At 46.4% G+C, this 19,190-nt stretch overlaps 1 protein-coding gene across 2 annotated transcripts; it reads left to right on the top strand.

Moving 5' to 3' along the window:
• The first annotated feature begins 1,305 nt into the window (after window positions 1-1,305).
• On the top strand, window positions 1,306-18,559 carry GGNBP2 (gametogenetin binding protein 2). Of its 2 annotated transcripts, none has more exons than XM_082294722.1 (14): window positions 1,306-1,387; window positions 2,125-2,252; window positions 6,048-6,128; window positions 7,693-7,946; window positions 8,568-8,666; window positions 11,223-11,336; window positions 12,841-13,050; window positions 14,011-14,185; window positions 15,069-15,263; window positions 15,819-15,969; window positions 16,211-16,336; window positions 16,418-16,569; window positions 16,950-17,198; window positions 17,900-18,559. In XM_082294722.1, the coding sequence occupies exons 2-14, from the start codon at window positions 2,160-2,162 to the stop codon at window positions 18,101-18,103; spliced, it is 2,103 nt and encodes a 700-aa protein (XP_082150848.1). In that variant the 5' UTR covers window positions 1,306-1,387; window positions 2,125-2,159; the 3' UTR covers window positions 18,104-18,559. The 2 variants fall into 2 exon arrangements, with proteins under 2 accessions (XP_082150848.1, XP_082150849.1); XM_082294723.1 differs by having other exon boundaries at window positions 12,841-13,044.
• Window positions 18,560-19,190: the final 631 nt, after the last annotated feature.

A 19,190-nucleotide genomic window follows, 5' to 3' on the forward strand; every position in this document is an offset into this window, starting at 1 on the left:
GTGTCTCTTTTGAAGTCAAATGTTACCCTAAAGATTCCAGGCAGGATCCTATTTCAAAGCCACATTGTCCCAGAGAACAGGTATTTCTTCCAGGCAAAGAGGGCCATGCAAATGAACGCAGGAAGGGGCTGGCTGCTTTTCCACCGTGTTGGAGATAACAAGCTGCGTGTTCCAGCAACTTAAAACAACTTTAAAAATCCATGGATAAAAATTGTATGAAATGTAATGGTGCTTCTTATATCAACGTGCACTCCAAGAATACAAACTTTGGGGCACTGCTATTTCTTGATGGGATCCAACCATGTTCTGAGCGTGGGGAGTGACACGGGAACGCACATCCCTGCAAAGACCTAAGTTCATCGTGGTTCAGAGTGCTCTGGTGTAAGAAACTATCCCTCGTTACAAAATCCCAGCTTTTCTGCTGCAGGAAACCATGAAAACACCGACTGCAAACCGTGCAGCACCGTGACTCCACACGTTGTTCCCGCTAGAGCTGCTGCACGAGGAGCTCAAGTAAATTAACTCCTCCACTCAACATTTTTATGCAGACACAAGAAAAAATAAAGAATCCTCCTCCTTAATTACCTCCCCTGCATTTTCTTGTGAGGGCTTTAGTGTCTATATCCATACACAACAAGAATGAGCAGGTCAGCTGTATTATTCAATAGTTCAAGAAAGACTTTGGGATCGTTGTGTTTTGGTTTTTTTGGTTTGGGTTTTTTTTTTTTTTTTTGGCTGCTTAATTTAGGCAACCGCAGGATTTCGAGCTGGCTGCACTGGGGTGCTGCAGGCGCCAAGCAGAGCTGTTAAATCCTGCCCTGCCTGGCTTGGCACCAGGGCATCGAGGGCTGAGCTGCGTTTGATGCTGGGGCAGCGTCTGCGGCGGATAACTCAGGGAGCCCCAAGGACATCGAGTCCAACGCACAGGACACCCCAAAATCCTCCCCCGTGCCTCAGAGCGTTGAGTTCAGCGCGTTTTTATCAGCCCTGGCTCCGGGCGGGGCCGTTCGCACCCGCGGTAACGCCAGTCCGGCCCCGCTCGAGGCCGCGGCGCGTTGTAACCCCCAGCGCCCCGGGGCCGGCACCCGCCCCGGCCCAACCGCCGCGCCGGGGCCGTTCCTGACACCGCCGGTTCCCGACACCGCCGGGAGCCGTTCCCGACGCCCGCGGGCAGAGCCCCGGGTCCCGCCTGCCCGGAGCGGCCCCTGGGCCGCGCGACCTCGAGGCCAGGCCGGGCCGGTGCCCGGAGCGGGCCCGGGCGGTGCCCGCGGCTCTCGCGAGAGCGGGGCGGGGCGGCCCCGGGGCGGGCAGGGAGGAGGCGGCTCCGGGACCCGCGGTGCCGCCCGCCTGTCACAGCGCCCGGGCCGCCCAGCGCCGCCAGCAGCCGGTAAGGGCCCGCCGGGCCGCGGGGCAGCGCTCCCGGGGGGGCGAGGGGAGGAGCGGGAGCATGGGGTCCCCCCCGCCCCGCCGGGCTGCTCCCCGCCATCGCAGCCCCGCATGGGGACCCGGGCGAGGCCAGGCAGGAACGGGAGGAAGGGGTGGGTCTGCCGGGGCAGCCGGGCTGCAGCCCGCGGGGAGGCGGCGGGGCCGCTCCGTGAGGCGCCCGGGGCAGCGCTGGGCAGGCGGCGGTTCCCCCCGCCCGGCTCGGGGGCGGCGGAGGAGCCGCAGAGCCGCGCCGGGCTGGGCGGGTCCCGGCGGCCGCGCTGGGCCGGTGGCGGGCGGGGGGCGGCGGCTCCATCTCCCCGTGGCGGCTCCATTTTCCCCCGCGGGCTCCATCTCCCCTCCCAGGTCTCCATCTCCCCCTCTCTCCCCCCTCCCCCCCGAAGGATCCATCCCCGCCCGGGGCTCCATCTCCCCACTCGATTCTCCATCACCCCCCCTGGGGTCTCCATCCCCCCGCGGCTGTGCCCGCGCTCCCCCCGCCCCGTCCCCCTGCTCGCCGCCCGTGTCCTGCCGCATTCCCGGCCCGCTGCCGGCCCGCGCGGGTCCCTCCCGGCGGGGTGGGTGGGCCGGGCTCGGCGTGGTGAATCAGGCGATGGGGAGCGCAGGCTGGGTGCCGGCTGCTGGTGAAAGTGTGGCGGGGAAGCGCGGCGGGTGTTTACCTCCGGCCGGGGCCGCCCGCAGGCTGGAGCGGGGAGGAAGCGGCAGCAGCAGCAGCGATGGCGCGGCTGGTGGCGGTGTGCCGGGACGGCGAGGAGGAGTTCCCCTTCGAGAAGAGGCAGATCCCCCTCTACATCGATGACACCCTCACGGTGAGTCCCCGCGGGCCCGTCGCGCTGTCCCGGCGCCTCCCGCGTGTTGCAATTCCCAGGCCGGGCCTTTCCTCCTGCCGGGCCTCGCTGGCTCCTCCTCGGGCTCCTGCAGCGTTAATCTTTGGGACTTTGCAACACTTGGGGTTAACAGAGCTGAATGTGGCAACTTTTTTTATCTGATGCCCGGCTCTAAAAGCAGGCGAACCGCATAATGAGGGAGTTATCGCCGTGCCGGGGCCTGTGCACAAGTTGTGCTGGAGCCACGAGCGTGGCTCGGTGCTCAAGGGTGGAGCAAAGCCATTTTTCAGCTGGGAAGGAAGGGAGCCATGTTAACGTTAAACCCCGGCTTAAAACCGGCGGTTATTCTGCTCTTAAACCGGCAAGAAAAGACTAAAGGCATTTTCGAAAGCTTTGGCGTGAAGTCAGGGTTATCGAGTCTGCAGAAATTGAACAAATCTGAGAGTTCCCATTTCAGGGTGTTGCTCTGAATTGGAAAACGTGGTGGTTTTGCCGTTTCCAGAAGATTCAGTGGAGAAATCAACTAAATGCAGCTTGGAGGCTCTCTGGTCCTTCTTCTCTTGAGTTTAGAGGAAGGTTTAAAAATTGCATTGTAGGAGAACACGGAACAAATGGGAAAAAAAATTCTCTAACTGGCCAGTTGCTGTTTGTTTTAATTCTTAATGCATGAAAATGTGTTGAAAATAATATTGCACTTAGTGTAATTTAGTATCTTAATGATTCATACTTGGTTTCTCTTGTCAGTGGGACAGTAATTTTAGTTACTTTAAATGGTATAAAATGTGGGTGATTTAAATTCTTAACCTTATGTTTAAAATGAAAGACACCCTGAGTTTTATCAGCTAAGGAGGGTGTCCCTGCTCATGGCAGGGGGGTGGAACTGGATGATCTTCAAGGTCCCTTGCAACCCAAACCATTCTTTCACCTTCCAGAACAAAACTGTTGAATGTCTTCAGACAGGCCCCATCTGGTTTTGCTGCATTTGAACAGTGTCTTATTGCTGTATTTTAATTTTGATCAATTTGAATGGTGGCATATTATTACTTTACCAAATATCATCATTATTTTTGGGTTCTCTCTGGTTAACTGTGTTCGTATATTAGGCAAAATTTCCCCTAAAGTTGTCCAAAGCAGTATCTGCCTCTCCTAGAGGGGTTGATGACCTGGAAAACCCAGCACTGTGCAGGAATAGTGTAAGTTTGAGTTTTTTGGTGTCTTGGCCACACCTTGAAAGTTATTTTGCTCTTTCATTTTGCATGTGGTTTTAAGCTCTTGGATTTCTCTTGTTTTGTTTTGTTTTTTCCTTCCTGGACTCCCTATAAAAATTACCCATTACTTTGTGTCATGTGGACTTGCCAAGCTCTTCTTATTCTTGTTGTGTGTAATAGGTTGAGAGTGAAAATTCAGCTGTACCAGGCGTCAGGTAGATGACTTCAGCAGACCTAAAATTCCATTTGTGGTTTAGTCCCAGAATTTAACACCAGGCCCAAACTTTGTATAATTGCACTGTGTTGTTGCTGCCCTTCTGCTTTTTACACCATCCTCATGATTGAAAGGGTCCTCTGGCTGTAGATCAGTTTTATATCCATCTGGAGGAGAGGCATTTATGCAAGTGCAAGTCATCCTCACCATGAAGAAATGTTATCTTGGATCCATTCTATTTTTTTTTTTTTTCATTCTGTTACTGTTGTTACAAGGTACTTGGATTTCTAGGTGGTTTCTGGAGGCTTTTATTAAAAAAAAAACCTGCAGAAGCAAGTGAATGAACTCTGAGCTTCCTTGTCTGTCATCTATAATTTATTTTTTAAATACTTAATGAGAGCTATTACAAGACATGCAGCTGTCTTCGAAACAGAATTTTACATCTGCAGCACTATCTTTAAAAAATGATGGTGGTTATTGATAGTAACTGGCTCCTGTTGACCTTTTTTAAAACTCAGATTTTAAAAATAATGGGACTAATGTGCCTGTTAGTCAGACAAAAGAGTTAATCTGTGCCTTAAATCTAGAATCAGTGGATTAGTGATTGCAAATTAGGAATGAATGGCCCATGTGCTCCTAGTCTGGGATGCTGCTTTGTAGTAGCCCAGGAAGCAGCTCAGGTGCAGGGAGATGGTGCTGCCCCGAGTGGATTGTTCACCACCACAGTTCCCTGTTCCTTCTGGCTCAGCTAGAAATTAAAGGAGGTTTCAATATTTAGCCCTTTTCATTTCTTAAGCAGCTTTTATGGTTTCTAGAAGGCATTCCATTTGATGTGGTATTACAGGATTTTTTTTTTTTTCCCCTTGCCGTTCAGGGTGTGATGGTGGTTGATGTTTAACCACTTAATAAAATCTCATCAGACACATGAATTAATTTAGTCTTTGATTCTTTTGCTCTGTTGTACCAAATACCTCGGGGTGTTGTCTGATAGTGGGAGATGAAGGTGAGGGGGGAAAACTAGGCAGATTTATCTCTTGTCTCTGTTATTAGCAGATAGAGCTTTTACTTTTGCTTGTAGCTCCTGGCCCACAGAAACACCACATTAGTGATGTAGGAAACCTGTAAATCTGCAGCAGAAACTGGTGCAGCTGCTTGGTGTGGATGGATCAGGAGCAAGGGAAGCTGCAAAAGGAGCTGAGGGTTAGGATTGGCAGTGGCTGTGGCACTTCTCTGCACAAAGATAAGGCAGCTGTGCTAATGCTCACACTGGGGCACATGGGACAGCAAAATAGTGCCTTGTTCTCAGAGAAGTGGGGTTTATTTTGGAGTGGTGTTCAGTGCCTGGAAAAGTGAGTGTGTGAGTTCTCTGGAGGTAGTGTTGGCAATTAGGCAGACAGCAGGGAATTCTGCCTTCCCTAGACAGCTGAGGGAAGGTGGAAGGAGGAAAAAGGATGAATCAGACAGTTTTATTTGGTGTTCATTTGCATTGGAGTTATTAATCAAAGTTGTTATTTCGTCTTTGAGATTTTAAAGTGACCTTTCAGAATTCATATTGACAAATTCTCTATTTCTCTGTTTGGACAAAGAAGAGAGCTAAGCCAGGCTTTACACATATTTCTAGCTCCTTTCATTTTACTCCATGATTGCACAGTTGGATTTTTGGACTTTTGGAAGTTACTGATTCCTGCCCCCTCCCAAGAAATTGCCCTCTTTGTTTCTCATAATTTGATAAGAAATGTTATTAATTACTTACAAGTAATCACATTGTTCTGTAGGCTTAACATTTTGCTTTGAGCCTCCTGAGAGTTGCAGCTGCAATCACACAAAGCAAACTATGCCTTGGAGTACCTTGTTGGGTTAATATGGTTTGAAATTAGCCTTTGGAGGAGTTGACTCTGTCATTAAACTGTTGTGACTGTTTCCTCAGAGCCTAATAAATTGAGTGAAGCTGTTGGGTCCATTTGGATCTCAGTGTTTTGAAGTATCTATATTTTTTTTTTTAATTGAAGCAGGGTCTCAAGTCATGTAGATTATAATATAAATACTGATGGTCCATTTAGCAACTTTTGCTTTCTAACAGCTATTTAAGAGTTGCCATTTATAAACTGCCTCTAGAACATTATATTACTGAAGCATTTATTACTTTGCTGAAACATTCACTATCTGAAACAGTTACTTTTATCCTTTCCCAAGCCCCAGTAATGAAAAGAATGAGCATTTAACATAATTTCAGTCTTATTTCCCCCAGGAAAGTAAAACAACTGGTGCTCTGTTTGGCTTTTTTTGTTTGGTTGGTTGGTTGGTTGGTTTTTGTCTGAAAGCTCCTCTTTAAATTGTTTTTCCTCTCTTGTATAGATGGTGATGGAATTTCCTGATAATGTGCTGAACCTCGATGGACATCAGAATAACAGCACACAACTGAAACAGTTCATTCAGGTAAATAATGTTTCCTAAGAAGTGAGATTTTTGCTTTCCTTAGGTTTGTGCTTCTGCTTCTCCAGGAGGTTGTGACTCCTGGAGTGCCTCAGACACGTCAGCACCTGGGAGCAATCACACATTGGTACCAAAGTGCACTCACTGGGTTCAGTTGTGCTCTGGATTCCACAGCATTTATTGCACGTTGTCTTGTCTGTAGGCAATTGCTGCGTGTCTGAGCGCTCAGAACTCACCATGGGAACTACAGTTTCTGAATACATCTTGATTTTTATTTTTCTAAGTAGTTTTGAACTGCCTTTTCAGTAACACAAACTGATCTGCCAAATCCTGGCAAATAACTGTAGCACCCTAACACCTGTAGCAGCTGCAGAATCGTGCCATTTGATGTCCAAAGGGCCAGAGTTGCACAGCCTCACTCAGGCTGACAGCAGCAGTGCAGACACGTGCTGCATGCCAAGTGTAGCTGCGTTGTGAAAATAGCTCATTCCTGCTTTGCTGTGACTCCTGCAATTAATTACAGGAAGGAGGGTTATTGCAGAGTGATACTGCTTGGCAGATGATTTAATGGACCTTCCTCTAAGAGCACAAACCTTAAATGTTACCTGATGGTACCTCTGCTTTCCATATTGCATAGAAGGAGCTGAAAACACTTTATTTTTTCAGTTGATGTATTGCTGAGTTCTGCTGTATTGTGTGGTCTTTTTTTCCTTTCCCCAGAAGTTGTGACAAGTCTTTTGTGCGTTAGGAGTGTTTGAGTGGTGTGGTGTGACAATAATACAGAAAATACTGTGGTGGCATGACATTCCCTGTGCAGATACAGCTCAAGCTGTGCTTTGTGCGACTGGGGAAGAGTGACCCTCACTCTCAGTGGTGCTGATATGCCAAGTGTGGGTTTGTGTGTTGGGCTGTGAGGAAGGGACTCTCTCCTCTGCCCAGCTCTGCTGGTGGCACTCCAGTGCTGCTGAAAGCCAAGGCAGTAATTCAGCAGTCAGAAGGGCTAGAAGGGTGTGTGCTTTTTGTGAGGACGTGTGCCTGGATGTGTTTGACACAGGGGCCAGGAGACACATCTACAGCTGTTTATCGATGTAAGCAATATTAGAAGGTGCTCTCATTAGTGTTCTATTAATAGCAGACTTTGGATGTTCACTACTGAAGTCAAAGGTTTCACCCTGTGTAGTAATGTGTGCTTTCTTTAATTCCAGCTAGTAGGATTGTAATGGGAAAGGGCATTTAGCCTTCCAGGAAAAATACTGCTAAATTGTCATGGTCTGAGCAGAACTACTTGGTTGTAAATGAGATTTCCATAAATGCCAACGAGCGTTCATGAATTTCCTTTCCACGTGCCAAAGACAGAATGAGTGTGAGTAGAAGATGAAAACTTGCAGTCTGTGTGTGAGACCTTTTCCTACAACATCTGTGCCGAGGTGGAGAAAAAGGGTTTCCCGGTCAGGACGTTTATTCCGAAGCAGCATTTGCTGAGATGACTGGTAAAAGGAGGCAACAAAGAGGAGAAAAAAACCAGAGGAGAAATGTTTAATGAAGTAATTTGTTGGGTTTTTTGCAGAGACACAGCATGCTGAAGCAGCAGGACCTGAACATTGCCATGATGGTGACGTCGCGGGAGGTGCTGAGCGCGCTGTCGCAGCTGGTGCCGTGCGTGGGCTGCCGGCGCAGCGTGGAGCGCCTCTTCTCCCAGCTCGTGGAGTCGGGGAACCCTGCCCTGGAGCCCCTCACCGTGGGGCCCAAGGGGGTGCTCTCGGTCACCCGCAGCTGCATGACTGATGCCAAGAAGCTTTACACGCTCTTCTACGTGCACGGGTCAGTGGCTGCGAGCTGCTCGCACCATCCCCGCTCTCTGTGCCTTTGCCTTCTCAGGGATGCTGAGTTGTCACAGTACATTCTCCTCTTCAACATCCATGTTGTTTCACAACGAATTCCAGCTACTTGTTGCCTAAACTGGGAAAAAAGCAAATGTAATCTTTGATACCACCAGTTGCAGTGCCACGATTGCAGCTGAAAGATGCCAATATTTAATGTTCAGTCGTTCATCTGACACAGGCACTGGGGGGTTTTCATGGTCTCTGGAAGAAGAGTGTTTGCCTCACTACTTGGCATGTAAAAAAATAAAAGTATTAATTCTTTCTGCTCTTGGGTAGAAAGGTAACAACTGAGAAAGTGAAACCTTCTGGGCTTGGTGAGCACAATAAATACCCCAGTGCCATTAGTTCCTCAGCTGTCAGCAGAGCAAACAGTGAGTGTTCAGCACAGTGTGCCTTGGCCTTCTAGTTGGCTTCAGCTCATTCTTCTTGCTCCAGTTAGCAGGAAAAGCAGGGAAGGTTAGTGCAAAGTTGAGGAGATTGAGATGGGGAGAGTGAGGTAGTGTAACCTTATCCAGAGGTTTTGAGAATACAAAGTTCCTCACATTTTTTTTCCCCATAGGTCCAAACTGAATGACATGATTGATGCAATTCCCAAAAGTAAGAAGAACAAGAGGTGTCAACTACACTCCCTGGACACACACAAACCAAAACCTTTGGGGTAAGTCTGTGTGTAACAAACAATTCAAATATTTTGAGGAAGCAAAGTATTGGAAGTAATGTATTTTTAAGCATTGAGATCAATTTTTATGCTCTGATCTGTTTGCCAGAGTAGTAGTTGGATTATGGCAGACCTCAATAGTCGTGGGAGAGAGGAAGAGAAGCACCAGGAGTTTTGGGCAAGCTCAGGGCATGGATGGCTTCTGCACTGTGATATAAACAGTGCTCTAGAAAGACAAACTGGTTTTTGTGCTCTAGACCAAAATGGTTGCTCAGCAGATTTTCTCACACTGAGGTCAAAGGGTATGTGCTAAATAAATATTCCTCATTTTGCTTGGGATTATTAAAAGTGCCTTGCACAACTGTTAACCAAGGCTTTATTGTGGTTGGATGCATGGTTAAAACTGGAGCTCCATAAAATGTATTTTCTCAGGAATGTGACAGCACGTTTTGAATACACCACTGAACAATATGCATATATGCCTCTGTCTTGAAGTTGAAATGATGTATTCCAGCTGGTTAAGCAGAAAAACACTCCCTGTAAATCTGTTGTGGATTTTGGGGAGGATTCTTGTTTGTGGGGTGGCTCCTTTTATAATTTTTTTTTATATAATGACCAATAAATTAATCTCTTGGGCTCAATTGGAGTTGTCTGGACCTTTTTTGCTCGGCTGTGTTCTGCTCCTGGTTAAGCCTCCAACCTGTGAAAGCTTGCTCATGGTTTCCAGTTACAGGACATGTATTTTTCTATGCAGATTGGAGTCTCTCTGGGTTTAGTTAAATCCCCTGGGATACCAGGCATGTGGAATTTGACACTTGATTTTCACTTGTGCTGCTTGAGGATAGTGGGGACTAATCATTATCTTCTACTATATTTTGGTTACAGGCTTTTCATACAATTAGTTTATAGCTTACGTTACACAAGATCCTGAGAGTATGGGGTGTATATATATATTTTTTTTTAAATAAAGCAAATTCATAGCATTATGAAAGTGGGTTTTGGGTTTTTTTTTTTATATTTAGTAAGCTTTTCTGTGTGAGAACATATGCTGTGGAACCTGCAGTTAGCACTTTGGCAAGGTAGAACAATTCTGAAGCTGAATGAGTAGAGAGGAAAATGCTGCTTTTATTTCCTCAATTCATGCTGGAATAAATCCCCTTAGTATTTGGATGCTGGCAGGTGAATAGGGTGTATGTGGAAGAGCAGTATTTTACACTCTGCAGGTAAAACTTTGGGGTTATCAGATAACATGGCCTGTGGGTGAGCAGTGCAGTTTGCTCAAGAAACAGGACTTGCACCCCTTTCCTCAGCTGAAACCCCTCTGTTCTGTACAGAAGTGACTGAAGTGTATCAGTATAGATACAAATCCAAATAAATCCAAATAAATCTGCCTGCAGTGGACACAGGCTCTGGCTGGGCTTTGGAGGCCCAGTTGTCACAGAACAAACTTCATTTACCAGCCTAGAGCTCCTGCTGCACTTCTTTACAAGAACTCCTTCAGATGAGTTGCATCTGCTGGGCCTTTCCTGCACACAAAAAAGGCTTTGAGTTGGAGCTGTGTGTTTAATTAGAGGAGTTATGTAAGCAGCTAATGCCACTCGAGGGTTGCTTGCTGTCCTCGGTCTGTGCCTGGCTTTTGGCTACTCAGCTCCATTTGGGGTTCCAGGAGCATTTGAAACTCTCCAAAATGCAAGCCCTATGACCTGGCAAACTGGTTGATAGCACAGATAACTCCTCTAATTAGGAAATGGGGCTGTTTCTTCCCATTATCCTGCTCTGTTGTATCCATGACACAGACATGACCATTCTGATAAAGTGTCAAGTGCAGACAAGCCTGTAGGTAACTGTGGCTTGTTATTTAAAGTCCATTTGTTGCTCTCTAATGCACTTTTTTCACATCCCAACGTGTGTTGTAAAGTTATTTTGGTATTCTTGTAACAAATTTCTGAAATTTGATGTAGGGTGTTTTATGGTTTTTTATGGTAGAAGTTGTTTGGTTCTGGTTTGCTTTTTTCTTTTGTTATTTTAATAAATTGTCTTCAGCTGACAAGTATTAAAACTTGTATGTGTTTGTACTTCAAGTGATATTCTAAAAATCACTACTGGTTTTCAGCTGTAACATTAAAAAGTCGTGATGAGTCCTGGGTTAGTTATAAGCATGGACAGCAGAAATTTGCATCTCAGGTCTGACCCAAACTTTCATAGATGTTAAGGCTGAAGCTAGAAAGAGTTCAAAATAGATTAAAGAACAGAGCAGCATTTTCCATAGGATTTGTTTAGGAAAAATAACTAGCTGATAATATATACGTTATAGGTCTGAAAAATGTTTGGTAATACTATGTGACAGTGAAGGGAGCAGTAGCAGACTCAGTTCAAAGAAGTTAAGAGCAGTTAAGAAAAACAGAGAAGACAGGAAGAGAAAAGAGAGCAAGTGTAGCATCATTTTCTGCTATGGACCCTCCCAGGGAGCAGTCAGGTAAAGGATGAGGCTCTGCTGGGCTTCTGTCCTGACCCCCACCAGGATCACAAACAGTTTTGTTTCTCCCTTCCTTGCAGGGGTTGCTGGATGGATGTGTGGGAGCTCATGTCCCAGGAATGCAGGGATGAAGTAGTTCTGATCGACTCTAGCTGTCTCCTAGAAACATTAGAAACCTATCTACGGAAACACAGGTATGGGAAAAGAACAAACCACAGCTTTCTTTTGAGAAATACGTGGTTTTATCCAAGTGTTCAAAATGTAGAGGATTTTTTTTCTTGTGAAACTGAAGATCTCCGCTTGGTGGTGATGGGGGACCTTGCCAGGCTGCACTGGGATGGTTGATGAGACAAAGGTGGTGAAATATTCTTTGTATTTAATGAGAGGGAAACTGTGGAAACTTCTGACCTCTTAGCTGCTCATCTTAATTTCTTTGACTAGGATTAAATTACGATTTACAGTTTAATGTATCAAAACTGTGTATACTCATTCACTCTTTCACTGCTCTTGGGCTGTGCCTGTTTTTAGGCTTTCAGGGAGCGTGTGCCATTTCAAAATCCTGTGAACTGCGCTAGTGCAAGCAGATTTTAGGCTTGGTGTTGTCTTCAAAGCACTGTTTTAGACCACTCTTTTATGCCTTGTGCTGTTAAATGTCTCTTGCAGGGCGGAAATAAGCCACTGAATTATTAGTTGCATGTGCACAGGAGCTGCTGTGCTGATGGAAAAGTTTTAATTTCCAGCAGTCTCAAGGTTCTGATATGAACTGTGGGGGCACAGATGGGCGCGGGGGCGGTGGTGCTGTGGAAATAACACTTTGGAAACAAAATAACTTTAATCTCCTGTGACATTAAACACTGGCTTGGCTGCCTTCCTGGTGCTAACCTGCAACAATACTGCTGTTTTCTCTCCTTCCACCACAGAAAGCAGCCAGGTAGCGTAGCTCTAGCAGCAAAATATGTTTGACTTAGTGCTGTCAAGTGGCTGGAGATACTAGGAAAGGGAAAAACACCATCCAGAGCTGGCATGGAGAGCCAGCTTTCTGAGCTGAAATGTGAGCAGCTTGTCTGACTTGCATTTTTAGAGTCATCCAGCAAGAGATCTTGTAGCCTCTTGAAGGTTACTCCTCTTATGACATAGAATGAGCTTAATTTGCTTGTATTTTAATTATAAGTATACTCTTGTCACACATGAGCTGTCACATGTTTAAAATGAGTATGTTGTGTTATAAATAACCCTCATTTGGCCATCAGCACAGCAATCTAATAATTCAGAATATGTTTGTAATGGAAACAAAGATTGCTCTTGTACTGCAGGCACCAGAGGAAACTTTTCCTTATTTCTTATCACTCACTTGAGTACACTTTAAAGAATTGCTATAAGCTGATGTGGCATGTGTTGCTTGAGAGGGATTTTGCCCTGGTTTGCACTGTTTGTTCACTGTTAGGTTTCTGATCTTTGAGTTGAATTCTGGGTAGGAATTCCTTCGAATCAGCGATTCACTTCGGAGGATGGAAGTTGATCTCCAGGGTAGTAATGCAGAATAGGTGGGATAATTCACAGTCGATTTAGGTGGACAAGAGCCAAAATATTATTACAATAATTACACTTTTTGAAGCACCACAGCCCTCCCGTGCCCCAGTTCCGACGCGTCCCCCCTTACCCAGCGCGTTGGGAGCCTGACTCTGTGCCGTCCCGCAGGTTTTGCACCGACTGCAAGAACAAAGTGCTGCGTGCTTACAACATCCTGATCGGGGAGCTGGACTGCAGCAAGGAGAAGGGCTACTGTGCTGCCCTGTACGAGGGGCTGCGCTGCTGCCCCCACGAGCGCCACATCCACGTGTGCTGCGAGACCGACTTCATCGCGCACCTCTTGGGCCGGGCCGAGCCCGAGTTCGCAGGAGGGTATGAGTATGTAATTGGCTAGAGTGGGCTATCTAGCGCTTTGCTTCTTTATTTGACTCTTCAATGTCTTTGCCCAAAGTGGCTTTTTGCCTCTTTGCTGTGTGATGAACTCGTGACTGTGAGTATTTGTACTGATGTAGGCTCGGAGAGAGCGCTTGGAAGGTGTCACCTGTGCTTTGGAAGAAAAAAGTTGCCAAGTGTCTTGCAGTTCGTTGTTCTCTCCCTAGAGCTGCCTGCTTGTCCACTGAGGTGTTCAAATATGCGAAATAGAAAGAGAACCTTGGTTGAGTTTTGCCAAATGCCAAGTGTTCAGATGAGTTTTTGTTGCCATTTGCGTATTTCTGAACCTGTTTTAAGCATCTTTAAACCTTCCAGTGAAAGGTACAATTCTGAGCTCAGTACTGGAGAATCAGAATGAGTTGGAAGGGACGTTAAAGATCATCTAGTTCCAACCTCAATACCTTTAAAGCTCAGTCATAACTGTTTAATGAGGAGGGTAAATCCTTTCATAATGGTTTTCCCTTAATAGATTGACCAGATTGATAGATAACAGCTTGATAATGAACAGATTATGTTTTTACTTTGCACGGTAAGTAATGTATAAAATTCCCTGTGTGTTTATTCAGCTTGAGCTAACTGATGGTGAAATAATTGCTGTGAACTCCAGCAAATTTTAGGACACTAAAGAATGCATCTCTGGCATTTAAACTCTTGATCCTTCCTAGGAAGAGCAGGGTGTGACACCTGAAGTCAGTGGTGGCAAGGCACAGTGCTGCTTCACAGTGGTGGCTTTGACCTGGTCCTTTCTATTTTGCATCTGCATGCAGCACAGCAGAGCCCTGCCAGGCTGCTCCTGCAAACACAGCTGCAGTTGTACCTACAGAGAACACTTCAGCCCTGCTTTGATCCCTTGGTTGGCTTCCAGCTGCTCTAACAGTGCTCTGCTTTGGTTCCCCTTTCCCCCAGACGCAGAGAGAGGCACGCCAAGACAATAGACATAGCCCAGGAGGAGGTTCTCACCTGCCTGGGCATCCACCTCTACGAGAGGTTGCACCGGATCTGGCAGAAGCTGCGGGCTGAGGAGCAGACGTGGCAGATGCTCTTTTACCTGGGCGTTGATGCTTTACGCAAGAGCTTTGAGGTAAAAACATCGAGTTTTGTCCAACTTGTGTTCGAATTGCTGCAGTAACTGGGCCCACTGTCACTGTAAAGAGTGTTGAGAGTGTTCAGTTGTGTGACATCCATGCACTGCACAGCACAGCTGGAGCGTGTTCCCATGTGGGATAACCTGGAATAGAAGAGACTGAGGCTTGCTTTACTTTCATTACAGAACACTGAACTTTCTGTGTTATTAACTCTCAGTTATTTCTGGCTTCCTACCTGATTGTGTTTCAAGTAGCTTAGGCTACAAAAGCTTTTTATTGCGTTTGTGAGTAAAATTGGAGGATGTGCTTTTGAATTACAGAAGCGGTTGCTAACTTGCATTCAGCTTGTTCCAAATGCACTCTGATCCTGTGGGATCCTGAGCTTCAGACAGAACTCCATGTGGCTCCTTTAACATATACCAATACTTAATATTAATTAACAGTTTATATGACATGGATCTTTTTTGTTATGTTTATCTTCCATTCATAATAACTGCTCTCTCTAAAAACCTCTAAAACACCAGAGAAGGAGGAGGAAAATCAGTTTGGGAAAGATCATAGTGGAACCTTGAGCTGGTTAGCTCTTGGAGTTTTTTTACTCCCGCAGGATCAGAGTATCATGGATCCAACAATGGATTAAGATCTGCAACTCTTCACTGAAAATTGTGATTGTGGGCCATAGGTGCAACACAGAGCTCCCCCACACTTGAGTTTCCAGCAAGCTAAACCAAGTGACTGCATCTGGGTGGGCATTTTTCTCCTGTGCTCAGTAGTTGTTTTACTGGGACTTCATTACTGGCTGTTCTCCTTCTTTTGTTATAAATGTAAAAGCTTGAATTGTGATAACTTCTATAAATAGATCTAACCTCTTGTAAACAGATGGCTGTGGAAAAAGTGCAGGGCATCAGTCGATTGGAACAGCTCTGTGAAGAGTTTTCAGAAGAAGAAAGAGTGAGAGAGCTTAAACAAGAGAAGAAACGCCAAAAGAGGAAGAACAGACGGAAAAATAAATGTGTGTGTGAGATTCCTGCTCCTCTGCAGGCAGCAGAAGAGAAGGAAATCAATCAGGCAAAGGTAAATGTGGATAGCTGGGGCTTTTTGGGGCTTCATCCATCAGGTCACTGCTCCATGGTGGAATTCCTGAGGGGTTTTACTGGATTTTGGTCGCTGGTGGAATTTAATACTTTTTCAGATGAGCAGAGTCTTTGTAAAGTGTTTACCTGGAACTCCTCAGCTTTTGGGGGTTTGGTGGGGTGGGGTTTTTTTAATCCTGAGTCTGAGGTTCAGGTTATGCCAGACTGTTTTTCAGCTATCATTTCTTAAAGATCACTTAGAGCCTGGGGATTCAAATGCTGCTTGTAGGCAATTACCATGGAATTTTTGGAGAGGGGGGAATCTTTAAGTGCAATTATTATTCAGGATCTCTTGGCTGACCTTAATGGGCTGTGACTGTAGGTCAAGGTAAATTGATGGGGGTTTTGTTTAGTTGTGTTGTACTTGTGAAGAATTCTAAGCAATGCCGTTATCAGTCAGTGTCAGCTGCTTTTTCTCATGGAAAGAGTATCCTTTACAAAAGTGCTGGCTGAGCTGCTTTCAGTGCCTGCAAGTGTTTTTTGTTTCTGTTTGAAGGAGAACTCAAACTTCACGGAAAGCAGCTGCAAAGCCTGTGGTAGCACCGAAGAAGCCAACAACTGCGTAGAAGTAATTGTTACTAATGAAAGCACTTCTTGCACTTGTCCTAGTAGTGGTACCTTATTAGGCTCACCTAAAATCAAGAAAGGTATGTTAAATGTCGTTACTTTTCATTTTTAAAAAGCATTTGCTATATATGGGGTGAACAGTGGTCACCTGTTTCTAAAAAGGACTCCCTGCCCGTGGCAGGGGGGTGGAATGAGGTGATTTTTAAGGACCTTTCCAATCCAAACTGGTCTGGGGTTCTCTGAATTCTTTCTTGTTAGAGGCATAACTAAAGAATGTGCAGCAGTTCCTACAGATGGCAGTAATTTTGGCCTCTGTCTCAGGTTTATCTCCACACTGTACTGGCAGCGACTGTGGCTATTCCTCAAGCATGGAGGGCAGCGAAACGGGGTCCCGGGAGGGCTCGGACGTGGCCTGCACTGAGGGCATCTGCAACCATGATGAAAATGGTAGGTTTGGGAAGAAGATAATAGTGCTTTAATATCCCCAAAGCTGCAGCATCTCAGAAGAAACTTGGCTGTGTTTTGCAGGGGACGATGCCTGTGTCCATCGCTGCGACGACAAGGAGGAGGATGGAGATAGCTGCGTGGAGTGCTGGGCTAATGCAGAGGAGAGTAACACAAAAGGCAAAAACAAAAAGAAGAAAAAGAAAAGTAAAGCTTTGAAGTGTGAGAATGACCACGTAAGGAACATGGCTCTGCCAGATGCTTCTCTAAGTGCTTACATTTGAAAGTAGTTACAGAAGGATTTTAAATTTCGATTGAGACTAATGCTGAAAATGGGGTAACAGGGGTCTCCTGTCCCCTTGTCATCCAAGGTTTGGAACTGAAGTCCTTCCTGGAGTAGGTTGTGGTGGAGTGTCTTCTGTGTTCCTAAGCATGTGCACTTTTACTCACCCTCAGTGACTGTGCCACCCCCAGCTCCCCATGCACACGTTTAAAAACAAGTATCTACCCTTGCTCTCCTTTGAACTCCCTTCTTTTCCCTCTGCTTCCAGCTAAAACTTGAATATTCCATGTTAAGCACCGCTGGCAGTTCATTCCAGGCTCTTTTCCATTTCAGATTCAGAAACTTGGAAGCTGTCTGGCAGATGCAGGTAGCAGAGAGACCTCAGGAAATCTCATGCACACAGAGTTTCACCGCGACAAGACCAAAGACACACACGCTGAGAGCTGCTGTAGCGCAGACAAAAGCGGCCAGCAGTTGCCTTGGTTTGAGCATATGAAAAATGTGTCACAGTTTGCAGAACCTACAGAAATGTCACTTGTCCCTGATACTGGAAAAGGTGCCAAAAGCTTAGTGGAGCTCCTTGTAAGTAACCACTGCTTTTGAATTTTAGGTTGTAGCATCCTGCTTTAATCTGTGGGGCTGAGAACTCAACTCCCAGTAAGGAATTGAGTCCCAGTGTTCGTTTGCTTGTGCACATTCCCTGGGAAGTTTATAATTGAATGCTTTGCAGAGGAGGAGAAATTGTCACTGGAATGCAGTGACAGAACTTGTGTTGTAAGTGCTCATTGTCAAGGTTGCATTATTCCCTAACATGGAGTGGGCATTATTGCTGCCTTCAGGCCTCAAATGTTACTTCCCACTGCAGGCTCCTTGGGCAGCTTTCTTCTCTCTCTTTTCCTTCTCCTTCCACTTACTTAGATCCTTCCCTCTTTCTTTCCCCACTTTTTCCTTTTCTTTCCTTCCTTTTTTCTTTTCATCTTTCCTCCCCCTTTTTTTCCCCTCTCGCCCCCCTCCTTTTTTTTCTCCTTTTTCTTTCCCCACCTTTTCCCCAAAACCCTCTAATAAAATCCATCCTCTTCCCATGGGAATGTGCTAAGACTGAAGCTGATTTGCATCCATTTCATGACTGAAGTGGCTGCTTCTCACCCCAAGCCCAGCAGAGCCCTGCGTGTGAGCCGGGTGTCCGGATCAGCACTTGGGCTGGTGTGACAGGGCAGGCTGGGGACGGATGTGCTGCACAGGAGGGCAGTGCTGGAGCTCTGAAATCCCTGTTCTCGTTGCAGGATGAGTCAGAATGCACTTCTGACGAGGAACTGTTCATCTCCCAGGATGAAATCCAGTCCTTCATGGCAAACAACAAGTCTTTCTACAGCAACCGGGAGCAGTACCGGCAGCACCTGAAGGAGAAGTTCAACAAGTACTGTCGCCTCAACGATCACAAGGGGCCCGTCTGCAACAGCTGGCTGGCAACAGCTGGAGCCAACTGAACCCAATCCAACTCTGTCTGTCACTGAAACTCGAGATGACTACTGCGCCTTCTCCTTCCAAACTTAATTTAGTGACTTACGGCAAAATTTTATCTTAAATTAATGTGATTCTTTTTTTTTCTTGGTTTTTTTTTTTTTTGGTGGGAGGCTGGTGGAGGTGATTTCCTTAATTTTGTTCTTTCTCCAGGCTTGTATCTTTAGTTGAGTAGCTGTGCAAGCCTCTCTTCTAATTTAAGCCATCTCTTTTCATTCAATGTTTCTCTTCCTGTGAGACTTACAAAAAAGCAAACTAGTGGCAAAGTAATGTTGTACCTATAATTCTGTACAGAATGACAAGGAGCTGAATATAAGATTTTACAAAGTAGACATCCATTTGCAAAATGTTTTGGATGTAATATGTTAAAGCGCAATGTGCAAAAATTTAAATAAAGAATATTTATTAATACGCATAGTAAAGGTGGGCGTCTGTGTTTGTGCTTGGAGTGCTCAGTTCCTGCAGTTCAGGTGGGGGTGAGGTGAGGAAAGCTGGCCTGGGAAAGGGCAGATCCTTGAAAACCGGGCTCTGCACCTCCAGGGATGTGCTTTGGAGAGGGTGGAGTCACTGCCAGCCCAGTGGGGACCGTGGCGGCCCAGCTGTGTCGGGGGCACGGTGCCAACCTGGCACTGGCTCGGCATCAGGCGCCTGTTCTGCTGCCAGGAGCTGGGGAAAGGGATTGCCACGGAGCTGGCAGGGGCTCTGCTCTGGAAATCCTGGCGTGAGGGCCATGCCCAAGGACGGCACACTTTGGGGAGGGGGTTGGATTTGGAGAGTGCACCTTGGGCTGTTTTGGGGGGATTGTTAAATCCCAGCCTTTCATCACTTAAACACCTGCGCTTCTCCCTCTTCTGTTTCAATTAATCCGTTTCCTCACGCGTTTCTGGGAATTACTTGAGCATCCTTGGCCCTGAGGCGGGGGGATAAGAGCCCCTTCACCACGCTGCTCTGTCCTCTACTCTCTCCACCCCCATTCCATCCCTCTCCAATCCTTGGCTGGTTGCTGCCTCACCGCTCCACGCATCCATCCCAGCGCTTTTCAGGCTCTGGCGC

The sequence above is a fragment of the Coloeus monedula genome (assembly GCF_965178545.1).
Source record: "Coloeus monedula genome assembly, chromosome: 20".
In the NCBI taxonomy this organism is placed as follows: Eukaryota; Metazoa; Chordata; class Aves; order Passeriformes; family Corvidae; genus Coloeus; species Coloeus monedula.